A 14,541-nucleotide genomic window follows, 5' to 3' on the forward strand; every position below is an offset into this window, starting at 1 on the left:
GTTAATTTACAATAAATAAATAAACACACACACTGAGCCCCAAACCCTCGTTTGCCTGAAAATACCGGCCCGGTCGGTGAGGTCGCTACCGCCTCTCTGTGCCCCGCACAGGACCTACCCCCGCCCGCACGAGTACCTGGACGTGTCGGCGCTGCCCAAGAGCTGGGACTGGAGGAACGTGGATGGGGTGAACTACGCCAGCACCACCCGCAACCAGCACATCCCCCAGTACTGCGGGTACTGCTGGGCCCACGGCCGCCCCACCGCCCCGGCAGGTACACGCTGCCCCCGGTCAGTTGTAGCTTTATGGGGAAGCTCATGTGCAGCTTACGAAACAGCCAAATCACTGCGGTGACTAATGCAGCCAAAACCAAGGCTGAGACGGCTGCAAACGCACCAGGAAGTCCCAAGCCGAAGGCAAGGAGGTTTGCTTTCCGTACCGGAAAGAAATCAGGGCGAGGCTGTCCCCCACCCTCCCAAAATTGTTCAAGGTGGGGAACGCTGGCATGGGTACAAAGCTGCAAGATGAATGAAGTCACTGCTGTTTAGGGCCTGGAGTAAGAACTCAGTTTTCTGCCCCTCTTGGAGCCACAGTGAGAGCAGCAGCAGATGCAAAAGCAGCTGCCCCGTCTCCTTCCCTTTTTCGGTACCTCAGCCCACTGCACGACATCTACAGCAGCGAGGGGCTGCTCTGATGATGCCTGGCTCTGAGGAAACGAAAGAAGTCGCCTTTTGTGGGAAGGGCTTGCAGGGTATTAGCTTCATGAGCCCTGTGATTCAAATGAACTGGCCACCACAGCACACAGACAAAGCTAGTTTCAGGTGAGATGTGTCAGCCTTTGGCTGAGAAAAGGGAAGCAGAGGTTTGCTTCAGTTGGAGGGGTGTTTTCTCTCTAGAGGTAAAGCATGATAATTTGCATGCAGCAGCAGCACGCTGCCAAAGTACTGTCTGCACAGGGAGGCTGTAAAAGGATTAACTGTGAAGGAGAGATAGAGGAAATTGTGCAGAAATGAGAAGAGCAAGTGTGAGCAGACAGTGGGAGTCACAAAGTATCTGTTCTTAAGCAGTACAAGAATACAGACACCAATGAACCTACCACGATGTAGTGAAGCACTAGGCTAGATGAAATACAGTAACTTATTAATTATACAACTTTGTTTAAAACTTCATTTTATATGTAGGTATGCCAATATGTGCATTTTTGTAAGTATAAAGAGATGATTTTAAATATCAGGATTATTTTTTGTTACCTGCTATGAATAGTGTTCATTCATTCCTTCTGTTGTTGGTGGAAGACTTGGCTGGGATAACGCCTCCCAGTTCTGTCAGGTATAGTTGTATGTTGTTAGTACTAAGAGGATTAAAAGTACTACAGTGGCATCAGTTAAGACTGTTAATGCACTGTGAGCAGCAGTTTATAAATACCCATCAGGAAGCTTTTCTGCCAAGTAAGCTCGTTGTTTCTGACAAAATAAGGCAGCAGGGTGGCAATGCCTGCAGGATAACAGTGACATGTTGCCATAACAGCAAGGATATATTTCTGAAAGCCTTTCCCTGCTTTAAGTTTGTGAAGATTGTCTCTGGGCACCAGAGACCTAGACTGCATGGCCTTATGACTCTCTGCATGGGTTTATGCATAAATCCTGTAAACGAAGCTACTGAGAGTGGGGTTTATGATGTGTATTTGAAAACTCTTTGCTGTCAACAGATTTGGAAGCTTTCAGAAGCTGTGACTTGAATTCAAAGGGGCACCTCAAGGCTTTAAACAGATCTTACTCATCTGTGTATTTTTGCTGAGTTTTTAATGGAACAAAACTTCTAATGGAAACCCACAGTAATAACTCAGCCTGCCAGTCTGAGCTGGGTCACACCATGTGCCTCACTATCAACAGCAGAGGCTTTTCCAGCCACAGGTACCCTTGCCTGCAAAGTTACCCGTTCAATGAAGGAGAGAGAGTTTCAACACTAGTTGCCACGTGTAGCCACCCACACATCCCACTAATAAACACCCATTTCTTATCTCTACAGATCGAATCAACATAAAGAGAAAAGGTGCATGGCCTTCTGCCTACCTCTCTGTTCAGAATGTGATCGATTGTGCTGATGCAGGATCCTGTGAGGGTGGGGACCACTCGGGTGTTTGGATGTACGCCCACGACCACGGCATTCCAGACGAGACCTGCAACAACTACCAAGCTAAGGATCAAAGTATGATGCCTATTTGCCTTGCTGTAAGGCTTCATCCCAGGTTTAGCAGATCTTATATATATACTAAAAAACCCCAAAATCATGGGGTTTCAGTGTACTGGTTCCTGCCTCTCAGTACAGTACCTGCTGTTTGACTGACAGAAAAGGTTTTCTTTACAGGCACATGTGTGTGTGTCTCCTTACTCTAGTCAGACAGCATAACATTAGATCATGCTGAGACAAGTTTGCAGAGCTCAACTGTTTGAACTTAATCTCTTAAATCTGTGGGACACAATCCCTAATGTACTGAAATATTTACAAGTGTCACCTCAAGCTAAACAAAGGAGATATGTAACCTTTGTCTGGTCATGTATGACTGGAATAGTTTCTGTATCTATAAACAAGTACTTATGCCTATAAGGAACAGTAACTAGTGATTGTAGGAACTGGAAATGTGGTTTCTAGAGAGAGCATGCATTAGTAATTACTCTTACTAAAATCTGCTTCAAATAAGTTATAAGAAAAAAACCAAACCTTGGTGTCATATTATTAATTCGCTTGAAGAAAAGCCTTCTCTTGCAGTGACAATACTCACTTTTGTTTTGTAGAGTGCAAGAAGTTTAACCAGTGTGGAACTTGTGTCACTTTTGGAGAATGCCATGTCATCAAGAACTACACCCGGTGGAAAGTTGCTGACTATGGATCTGTCAGTGGAAGGGAAAAAATGATGGCAGAAATCTATACTAATGGACCAATTAGGTAAAAACAAATAAAACCTTTATCTATTAGTAATACTGGGATTGAAATACTTGAAACTCAGTCTAATGACTGAAGCGTACATCTCCACTCCATCACAATTTAGCTCTGCATTAATACACAGACTTCAGCTTTTTTTTTTTTTTATGTGGTGTGTTTTGTTGGTGTGGTGGTGGTTTTTTTAGCCAGGCCTCTGCCGTGATGTCCTTATATAAGACATGCTTTCTGTTTTATCACAGCTGTGGCATAATGGCTACTGACAAGTTGGATGCGTACACTGGGGGACTCTATACAGAGTACAACCCCTCGCCGGTGGTGAATCACATCGTGTCTGTGGCTGGCTGGGGCGTAGAAAACGGAACAGAATACTGGATTGTTCGTAACTCATGGGGTGAACCCTGGGTAAGGAGAGGTGGAACAAGCATGTTTTCAGAATGACTTCAGAGAAAATGTGAGGTTTTTCACTTGCACACAGGAAGCTGCAAAGGTAGCACGTGGATGGGTAAAGTAAAACTTCCTTTGAAATAAACTACCAATTAAAAAATGTAAACTGATCTGAAGACAAGAATATCCAGCCAAAGTTACCTGAGTAATGTCAACTCAACCCCAAACGCTGTCCTTCCACAGACACGTGGCTCTGGTTTTGGACAATGATAAATGGCTGTTAGCTGTAGGAAAAAGTCAAGTCACGTTCCTGGAAGGAAGTAAATGCACTGAAGCAGATGGTCCCTTTAAACAAGGTTGCCCTGTGAACTCAGTGTTACACTTCATCTGAAGTGAATGCCTAGATACATTTGTAAATCATTCACATTTGAAGACAGAACAGACTCAATAGCATGTATTTTTTATATTAATGTTTTCTAATTCTTTACAGGGTGAAAGAGGGTGGCTGAGAATTGTGACAAGTGCATATAAAGGTGGAACAGGATCAGACTACAATCTTGCTGTTGAAGAGGACTGTGCATATGGAGATCCTGTGCTTCCCTGACTCTGTATTGTATGTCTGTATTTAGGAACTACGTACTCTGAAAGCTTCCCAGCACAACCTTGTTCTGTTTAAAGAAGAGCAGTCTAAAACTCTTCCACAGTTCAGCACCATCAGGCAGTTCTGCAAAGTTAGGCCAGGCAGCAACAAGCAACATCTTCAAAGTAAGACACAGAGCTGCCTTTAGGTAACTATTTACAACTTGAAGTAATTTACCCATGAAAAAGTTGTCTGCCTTGATGCACAGTATTTAAATTGCACTGGCTTAATCAGAGACACTGTATATGTAAATCTCTATTTTTTAAATACTGATTATGTAGACATAATCAGAATGAAAAAGTAGATTCAGTGTTTGGGTCTAAAGCTTATATTAGATTCACTGACAATACTGAACCACTGTCTCACAATGATGCAGATCACAAACCAAAGCGATGTCTCTACATGACACATTAAAACCCCAAATCCCCGGTTGTTTCTTTGCCCTCCTCATGGAACAGTGTTGTTGGAAGTCTCATATAATGCAGTGGCTTTTATCCAGCCAAAATACTAAGAGGCATTACTTTGATCAAAAGACAGAGTCTAAATGTTTCTTAGTTATATAATTAGTCTTGTCTTTGCTCTAATTCTTTCCTTTAGTAAGTGACTGGCTGTGCCATTTTTATCCTAAACAGGCAAAGTATAAATTGCCATAACCCAAACCACTAATTTGAAGAAAGGTGGTAAATCTCTCCCTTACAAGTGGCAAATTGGTGCCATATCAGCTGTTAGGATGTGGCATTGTTAATTGCATTTAATAAATGGAATTTTTCTCTTACATGACTATGTGTATTATAAAAGCTTAATAACACAATCTCTTATTGTTGCACTTAACAAGCAGTCTCACGGTAGAACAACTACTCAGAGCTTACCTGGGCTGGTGCTGCTTTTACTATTTTCTTACGGAAGTCTATACAGCAAACAAGTTAAATTACACTGCCTTTACATCCACTGGAGATAGATAAGGCTACAAGCTACAACAAAGCATCCAACTTCAAATGAGGGAGTGAAGAGACCAGATGTTCTAGAACACACACTTTTAAATGTCAATCTTCAAAACCTACTGTAGGTCAAACCAACCTGTGAGTTACACCTCACTCAAACCTGTAACTTAAAGCTGGTGGTGCAGAAGAGAAAAAAAAAAAAAAATTCCCAGAAAGTATCTCTTATTATCTGCTATCTCCCAGCTGGTAGTTTCTGCAGCTTACCTGGGTTTTAATCTGTGAAAGGACTCTGCTCCTAATTAGAAGATAAGGTGAAGACCCATAGAAGAGTAGGACTGCTAGTGTCTGGGATGAAGTTGAGGTGGTTGTGCTATTCTGATCATTTAGGTTTCAAACTGCCCATCTCTCAGTACTGTCACAATAAGAGGTGATACTGTAGGCTAGAAGGCCTCAAAGACTGGCTCTTCTAGTTGATGTGGGCTTAATTTTGGCATCCTGCATAGCAGAATCACACTCAAATTCTTAGGTGCTTCTCACCTGCCATTCACCTCCAGCACAAAAGCCAATACCCCACCTTTAAATCCAAGCAACAGACAGAACGCCATCTGTCTCCTTGGCTTTGCTCTGCCGCAGCAGCATGGCTCCATGGTGCCATTTAAGATTAATTCCACTAAGCTGTAGAAATGCTGAGGAACCCAAGCGTTCAGAGGAAGCGATATCAAGCTCAAATACAGAGGAAAGCAAAAGGACACTCCTTTTACAGAGCTGGCAAATTTTCAGTGGACACAGAAACAAACTGCTCTTCATTACCACGAAAAGATGATACGTAGGTACGTCCTAAAATGACGCTCTGCAGGGTGAACCGGAGCACTGTGTGCGCTGCGGCAAAGTCAGTCACTGCAGAGCGCGAATGTGAGGGACAAACTCGAGAAAGGGCACATGAGCTCCTTTTTAGAGTAAGAATCCATACAAAGGGCTGCAGACTCAAGTATTATCATGGAACAAATCACTTACTCAAAAAAGAAAAAAAGCAATTTTGTTTTTCAATTTAAATCCAGTTGGACTGACTTACTTAAAAGATCAGTGTCTTTTAGGAAGCAGGTTCTTCAGAAAACAGATGTGCTTAGAAAAAGCAAATTGCACTTGTCTATACCTTTCACTTTTAAATAAGCTACTTGCCTGTACAAAGAGAAATCCAACCCAATGAACAGAAAAAAAGAGTGGGAAAGAAATCTCTGGAAAAGGAAAAAAGAAAACAAACACCACACTTTTATTTAAATGTAAGTTATAATCTTGGGTGTATTCCCCACTGTTTGGCATCAACCAGGACAGAGTAGAGGTAAGTATAAAAACCAAGCAGTAATGAAATTTCTGCACACATTCATCTTTTTGGACAGCAGTAGAATTCTGACATGGTAATGAAACTTACCAGTAACATCGGATGCATCTATTTAACAAAAAATAGATTCTGAAAGAGAACACACTCACATACAATTCATCTGTTGATACAAAACTAACATTGATTGTTGCGACTCCACTTATGTTACACAAAATTCTTTTTTTCATAGCCGTAAATACAGAGATTACTCAGAATTCTAATGTAATGCAAAGGTAAAAGAGGCATTGCGGGTTCTCTATAGCACAGATCTAAATCACACAAAATCCTTTTTTACAGCTTTCAAGATCTAGTCTTCAGAGACTTATCTGCAAAATGCTTTTAGTAGGAACTACCTTCCCCATTCTTCGAGTTTTGTGTATTACACAAAGAAACAATCAGGAATTCTGCAGGTAACCAAAATAACATTCTCTGAAATAAATCTGTTTATCTCCTGCTATTCCATTCAGAATATTCAAATTTATACCAAGTTGTACAATGACAGAAAATCCCTCAGTATTATTCCATTTACCTTAACAGTCCTCTGATATGAAGCTCAAGCCAATAAAACATCCTCTGCCCTTTCTTCCCTGTTTTGTTTTTGTTGGTTTGGTTGGTTTTGCTGTTGTGTTGCCCAGTTACAGAACCTCACTGGTGGAGAGTATGGCATAGTAGTTATCATCTGCTCCGCATTCTTGATTTCTTCCACTGCTTAGTTCATCATAATAAAGTTAGATTTGCAGTGAGCTTAAAAGAAGAAAAAAAAGTGATCTTCAGTACATTACTCTGATTTACCTGTCTGCATGCGGATTTCTGTGTTGTGTAAATTGTGTTGTTCCTCACTACAGCGTTAGTTCTCAAAAAGCAGTATTTGTTCCCCAGTTCCTCACTACTACCTAGAGATTCTTGATTAAAGGAAAATTGCTAAAATTGCTAAAGACCTAAAAGGGAAGTTATCTGTGAAAATACCTGGCAGGCATTCCTAGTTTTAGCAATCCCCCTCCTAAACATCATCCGCACGTTGTAACAAATACAAATGGAAGCAGGGATGCAGGGACTTACCTATAAACTCAGTGACGGGATCATGTTCGCCTTCTGTTTTAATAGTACCTGCAATACTTTCATTCTCCAAGATGGGAAGAAAAAGCTGTACAAAGTCGGAGGTATATGGAGGAGCAATCACATCTAGCACCTGGAATAACCGGCAAAACTCAGATTATTCTTCTAGTCAGAGGAATAGTAGGGACAGTATTTAACTCACAATGCCAGCCTTGAAAGTATACAAGCAGATGGTCTCCAGACAAGCAATTACTTATGTATTCTTGTGGTACTCCAGCCAGTAGCTTCATACTTTCAGAAGTCAGGAGTTACTAGGACTAAGTCCCATCTCTTGAATACTGACATTACACACATTGCTCAGAATCTCATCTTGCACCTGGAAATATTTGAATCTGATGCAACCTGATTTAGTATTTAAACACATTAAAGTTCACCTCTACACGTTAGTAAACACAATTTTTTTGCTGCCCACCTCTGTAACAAAGTATCTGATGAGAGAGATATCTGTATCTAGCTTCTCCAGGCATTTGCGGATATAGCTGACAACAGGCAGGACGTATCCTCGACTGAGTAAATGGACCATTCTGTCCAAGAGAGTCTTCTTCAATTCCAGCTGACGGCGCAAGCAAGGAAGAAAACAACAGATTAGAACTTTCTCTCAAAAAAGCAAGACATTTTTATGTTCATTCTTATTGATTCAATATCTGCTCCGTTACATTTTAACCATGACCCCTTTCTTAAACTAAACTCTTAAAACTACTGTGACAGCAACAGCTATTAGCTTGAATATAAAAAAGAAAACAAATACTGAATGCTTTGAGAATCACCTGCTCCATTACATCAAGCTGCGAATGTTCGGTTTCAAAGAGCTTGACAAGAAGCTGTAGTACTTGGGGATGAAGCAGCTGATGGCAGGTACTGATCTGCGAACGAGACAGGAAAATTAGATCCTCAGAATTTAAAAAACCCAACACATCAGTCTTTATTAGACAAGTTCACATCGATGTTCAGTGCCAGATGTAAACTCTTTCAGAAAAGCATTCCACTAATTCTTTCTTTGACGCGTAAGTTTTCCTAGCATAAATAATGCTGAGCTTACAAAAGCAAATAATTAACTCTGAATAGAAACAGATTATTCTCTGGATATTTACTGATGCACTGCAAATTACAGGCATTCAGTGAACTGGATGTACTTCTGAGTTACAAGCATCAAAACCGTTCTTACTCTCCAGCAAGGTTTATATATAGTTTTACCTCATCCAGTAATGCCAGATGAACTGGAGTGTGATCAGTCTGCAGCTGGAAGTATCGCGGTTCTGACACTGTCCAATCCACCCACTTTAATACACCCATTGCCACCACTGGGAACCTACAGAAAAAGAGATTGCTTTAGCACAGAAGCATTAAAAAACCCAACCCAAAACAACAACAAAAAAAACCCAAATCAATAAGCCAACAACAAAAAAAAAAATCAAGTGAAAAAAAACCAAAACAAAAAATCCCAGTAAATTAAAAAATGATAGAGTGGGAGAACATTCTTTTTACAAAAGACATTCCCTGCTGGCACAAAATGGAAAAAAATAGGGAGAATAATTCAGTACACTTTAAAGTTTGTGCCAGTTTATTCAGCATCTGCTATTTCGTACTTCTAGGAGGAGAAAAAAGGACACCTCTATTGCTAGGAAGGCTTTATTAGGAATCCAAAGTGATCTGTCACCTTTTTCCACTGGCAGAGGAAAAGCGTGTTCCGTGACACGAGAAACACAAGTTGTCAGTGAAGGCCAGAATTTGCGTTCTCAGTGAGAGAGGCTGCAGAGTCAGATGTACAATTTTGAAAGCTGTGTTCAAACCCCGCCCTCACGCACCCTCCAACGATGTTTTCACAGAGGCATCTCCCTTTAGCAGTATTGCCTCTCCTAAATAATACTCTCCTTCCAAAACATAAAGCTTGGGACCGGTCTTTCTGCTCACCTGATGCACTGGTAGAGAGTGCTCAGTTCTGCGACCAGCTCTGATGCTCCTTTGTTCTCATTGCAGCACAGATTGTGAACAGTTTCGATGGCTTTTGAAGTTGACTTGAGTTCATCCTTGTTTATGCTGACTCTCTTGTTCTGAAAAATCGCAAAGTTTGAATCCAAAAGTGGTGAACTGTAACCTGCGACAAGGCCAGACCTGCACCACGTTTCTCAAAATTTGGACTCAAATCCAAGTTTCAGAAGAACCCGTTATTAATGAGCTGAAGTACAAGTGTGTTTGTGTTATTTAATTCCCTAAGAATTACTTTACCTACTCCAAGGAATTAAATTCCCCCTCCTCTGACAAAAGGCATACGATTCTAGTAGCTCAGAACTGCTACTGACAATCTTGGAGGGAGGTGTGACGGAAGAAGAGAGCAAGCACTCGGACATTTACAGAACCATCTGATCACCAGGTTCTACTTTTTTTTTTACCCTAGTCATTTCAGTTGAAGTCAGAAACATTTTACATTAAAATAATGTGTTTGGCTTCATTTGTTTATTTTAAACTGAGCAACTTCACAACCATACATAGTCTTAAGCACAGTCAGGCCTCTGTAGGTAAAAATAATATTATTCCCAGAACTGACCATTACCTTTTTCCACATCTCTACGACACTAGCTGCGTATGCCAGGATGTGAATGAATTTGTGTTTGTGGTCCTGGTTGATCTTAGCACCTGGCTTAAACAAGGACTGCATGAAGAGGTCCAGAAAGGCAGGCACTCGAATCTGTGAAGAAAATCAATAGTTTATTAGAGCCTAAGAATTATAAGAGGTGACTGAAAATACAGTTTTGGCATCTGACAGACCTTGCATAAAAAGAGATCTAACACATTCCCCCTTAGGAGTAGGTTAGATAGTTCTCTGAAAGAGACTTTTGACAGAAAAAGGAAATAGAGTTACAGACTATATTGCTGAAGTATCTAAATGCCACCATTTTTTACCAGAAATTATATTTGAATAAGGCAGTGAAAAATGCAAAAGGTGACATTTAGGGCTGCTTATAATAATAAAAAATAACCAAGCCTAGTTTTGCAATTTATTTTTTATTTTTTGTTAGAAGAAGTTAATTCCTTGCCATCTTTCTCTCCTATTGAGAAGTTATTTAATTAATTTAATTATATGTAAAAAGACAATTTGGAATGATTTAAAAAAGTAAATCAATCAAGATGCTAATGCAAAACAGAATACAAGTAATAGTTTTACATTTAGACATTACTTATAGAGGGATGAACCTAAGTACTAACTCAATGCAACACTTAGCACAACAAAACCTCATATTTCTGAGCGCTACTGTAACAGAAGTAGGCTTCAGGGGTTACAAAAAAGTAACTACTAACCAGCTCTACTGGAGGTGGGTCCATGCTTGTAAACATTTTGAACAGGACAGTGATATCTGCCGGATTCAAAGCTCCTTTGGACAGCATCGCACCAAGAGCCTGACAGGCTCGAGGATAGGAGGCTGCCGTACCCAGCGCTAAAGTTATCTGACTGGCGTCATGGCCTCTAGAGGGAGAGCAAACATACAGAGCAACTTATTTTCTTAACCAGGACATTTTAGCTTGAGTCAATAAGGCACATCCTATGGAATGTAATGCCTTAGAGCAGAACCACTTATCCTGGGCAATGAAACAGGGGTGTTATTTCCCTTGTTTGTTTCTAAAAATGTTCGTAGAATAATAAAAATAGACTTTTTTTAAATATACAGAGACATCAATTCTTTGCTTTGCTGATTTCAGGTCTCCCAGCACAGGACATTGAAATTTTCGACTGTTGTGTGGGTTAAAGCTTGCTACAAGAGCTGCTCTGCTGCAGCTAAGAATTCTGGTGATGAAGAATGAGCAAAAGACAGCAGTTCACAAATTCCAGTGACGTACATTTCGGTAATAATATAACTTCCACTTACTTTTCATGAGCGTATCGCTGAACCTCCTGAGCAATCCGTCTGACAGCTGACCCTCCTTGCTCTTCTTGAGCCAACATAGACATCATAGACTGAGCAAAGAGGTAAGTGTGTTCTCCATGGCACACCATCTTCTGCAAAGGCACACAGCGAAAACCTTACCACTCAGCAAGAACCAGGTAAGCAAGCTTCTGTGATCACACTGCTGTAATAGCAGATAGTTCACTGAAATCTACGAACTAAAAAAAACCCCAACTCAAAAGAAAAACAAAACACCACCACCAAACCAAAACACAAACAACTAAACAAGAAAATCCATCGGCTAAGAAAGTACAGAAAAGCACAGCATCCCTAAGCATTGATAGTATGCAAGAAGAAATGGCTAAACTGAGAAATTTGTTTCTTAAATGCCAAAATGTAGAGGACATTCTACCCTACACACACTCCACACTTACTCTGCAACAAGTAAGAAGTACAAAGCCAGCTGAAAGTCATTATGAGCACGCGCTGGGTTGATTCAGGTGGCAACTTTCACACTGATGTGGGTGATAAAAGACTCATCTCGACTTGCCAAGGGGCTGACTAGACTGGTCTTTAGATTTCGCACGACATGTGAAAGACAACAGTTCTACCTTCACCCTTTTACAATTCATTTCATAAATAAGAAGTGTCATGGATGCCACCCAAGAAATTCTTGGTCACAGAATAATCCAAAAGCTTTTTTTTTTTTTAAACTCAGATACACCTTCTCTTCTTAAGATTTTATGAGGCTTGATAAGATGTCAAGATTCTCTACAGTCCTGTAATGCCTTGTATATCCTAACTGGAAAGGAAACCACTATTTTCTGTCCACATTAAAAAAAAGAAACAAAAACTTACAGCAAACTCTGGCAGATTTTTTTCAAGGTTTTCTTCTCCTCCATCTAGTATTGTTGCCAGAGATGTACGCAGGACTCTGGAAAATACTTCTAGTTGCTGACATGCGGTTGAAACACTGGTTATTTCCCCTTGGTATCCAGCATCAGATATAAGCTACAAAACCAAAAACGTCACAGAAAACTTCTATTATTTACATTTATATTTCAAATGTTTCAACAATTTTAGAACAAACAACACACAATCTGCCTCCGCATACGCTTACTGGAACTCACATTCATCTTTTAGATTATGGAAAAGGAAGTAAAAAAGAGGTATAGCAAGAAGAAAGTAAACCATAACCATATAAAAATATTGCAGAGCACAGCAAGACCTAACATTCTTTCCCTGTCTAAGAAACATCCAAAGTTGCCTGAAATGTTCCACTGCACCAGAAATCCAGAATTCTCAAAAAAAAGTACTTCAAACTGCAAAACTACACTTTCTGCTTGCAACCTGTACTACAATTCCTCCCACAAACGTGCACCTGTGCTGCCGACGCTTAAATTAGCAGAATTAGCAGGAATACATAAACAGTACAGGTTAGACCATAGGCAATATTTGATGCCAGAACAATCAGACCTTTACAGATGTTGTCATTTATTAGACTTGAGTATACTACCTTCACAGTAAAATTAAGCATTAAACAGTCGGGATGGGCTTCTGCCAACTTGTAAAAGAGGTCTCTCCACGTAGTATGCGCTATCATTTGCTCGAGCCAGGCTGGAGTCTGGAAAAGATGAGAGCAACAGAGAAGGATGTAAGAATAAATAATTGTCAAGATCATTACCAGTAAGCCTTTTACCTCTCAGGAGTCCTGCGAGTTGTTACACAGAACTTTGTTACAAAGGAGGATGCATTCAAAGCTTCTAAGTTCTCTAAACCTCTGAGGACTCCACTGAGATACAGCTGGTTTTCTGAAACCAGTTATTTCTTAACCAAGGAGCTTTGAAGGTACAGTGCCCCTTCCCCCACCATCTACTACTCCATCAGATGAAGGCGTCTACGTAGGATCCACTCATGTAGAGATAGCAACACGGATTCCATGCACACCTCTCCTTCCTCTGTAAAGATGGAATCTGCTTTCCGAGGGTCAAAATGCTTGATAAGTAAGCTCTTTAAATGGTTTTCTACAGTCTCCTGAACTTGCAATGGCTCAACACCTGTATAGAAGGAACAAAAGACTTGGCAGATGCAATCCAACCAAACACGGCAGCAACATCTTAAATTTTTCATTGAGAACAGAAGGTACGCAGAAACTTATCAACACACAGAAGATGAGAGTCGTAAGTTCCACTATCAAGCCACACCAATACAGACAGATAGGCAGATTCTCAATCTTTTTTCATAAACGCAGACAGTTTAGGATCACATGCAGGTCACACTAGTCCTTTTCTCTCACTCATTTTGTCAGTCATGCAAACAGAAACGCCAGTCATCTCACAGCAACGTTACTGGGTGCAATACCAAAATGCACATATCTTAAATGCAAAAGAGATTATCAGGGTTGGTGCACAAACCGACCTCACTACAGACTAAAGTCCATCCTTCCCACATATTGGCTATCAGTAGCGTTATTAGGATACTACAAGACTATACACAAAGCAACAAGCAGTTCTACATTCCTGAGTTCAGAGTATAATAATTCTGCTAATTTGTAAACAAAAGTTCATACTAGCTAAGGGACACAATACAAGATAATGCTGAACGTGGCCTGCAAAAGGCTACTGAAGAATTCATGAGCAGACTGGTAAAACACAACTCCTGTCCCACAGAATACTGCCACCTCTATGACAACCTTCCATGTCACCACTCGCTCCCCAAAAGGGAACAGTAACTGGAAACAAGGTAATTTGTTTATGCAATATTATGTAACGCTATTACAGAATACCAGACATTGCTAACACCATCTGTGGAACAGTACCCTTTTCCTTCTGCACGAAACCAGAAAGAAACTATAGCTTATAAAGTTGCTTCAACTATATTGCCCTTTTTAATACTGTTTGTGGGCATTTCAAAATGTTCATCAGCAGATGACTTATTCTCTAGGAGGAAAAAAACTTATTATTATAAAGAATGTAGGCACATACATATACAGGATGACAACTTTATAACGTTCCGCTTCCTGAGATCAAATCTGCCACCGATTCAGGTATTTCTGAGAAAAGGAAGACCGCTGGCCATAACGATACCGTATCACTTAGCGTACCTGTCTGAATGAGCCACTCTGCCAGCAAATTTACAGTCTGAGCCACTGCGGTGTAGTTTTCAGAAAGGAGCTGGATAACATTCTCTGGAGAACCTCCTGCTTGGAAATACCTGAGTAACAGATTAGGAAAAAAGCCACGCTAAACCCCAAACCT

The 14,541-nt window shown here is 40.5% G+C and overlaps 2 protein-coding genes across 2 annotated transcripts; one reads left to right on the forward strand and one right to left on the reverse strand.

The window, feature by feature from the left end:
- Positions 1 to 111: 111 nt before the first annotated feature.
- On the forward strand, positions 112 to 4,070 carry CTSZ (cathepsin Z; the record flags this gene model as incomplete). The annotated part of the gene is made up of 5 exons (XM_009867716.1): positions 112 to 275; positions 2,030 to 2,209; positions 2,797 to 2,947; positions 3,184 to 3,346; positions 3,819 to 4,070. Coding segments are annotated over 5 exons (772 nt in total), but the record flags the coding sequence as incomplete, so codon positions are not given.
- Positions 4,071 to 6,907: 2,837 nt separating this feature from the next.
- On the reverse strand, positions 6,908 to 14,497 carry NELFCD (negative elongation factor complex member C/D; the record flags this gene model as incomplete). The annotated part of the gene is made up of 13 exons (XM_009867717.1): positions 6,908 to 7,031; positions 7,347 to 7,476; positions 7,816 to 7,956; positions 8,171 to 8,266; positions 8,598 to 8,712; positions 9,315 to 9,454; positions 9,955 to 10,089; positions 10,701 to 10,866; positions 11,267 to 11,397; positions 12,143 to 12,295; positions 12,801 to 12,908; positions 13,232 to 13,341; positions 14,388 to 14,497. Coding segments are annotated over 13 exons (1,570 nt in total), but the record flags the coding sequence as incomplete, so codon positions are not given.
- Positions 14,498 to 14,541: the final 44 nt, after the last annotated feature.

Source organism: Apaloderma vittatum, unplaced genomic scaffold (genome assembly GCF_000703405.1).
Source record: "Apaloderma vittatum isolate BGI_N311 unplaced genomic scaffold, ASM70340v1 scaffold41524, whole genome shotgun sequence".
NCBI classification, from domain to species: Eukaryota; Metazoa; Chordata; class Aves; order Trogoniformes; family Trogonidae; genus Apaloderma; species Apaloderma vittatum.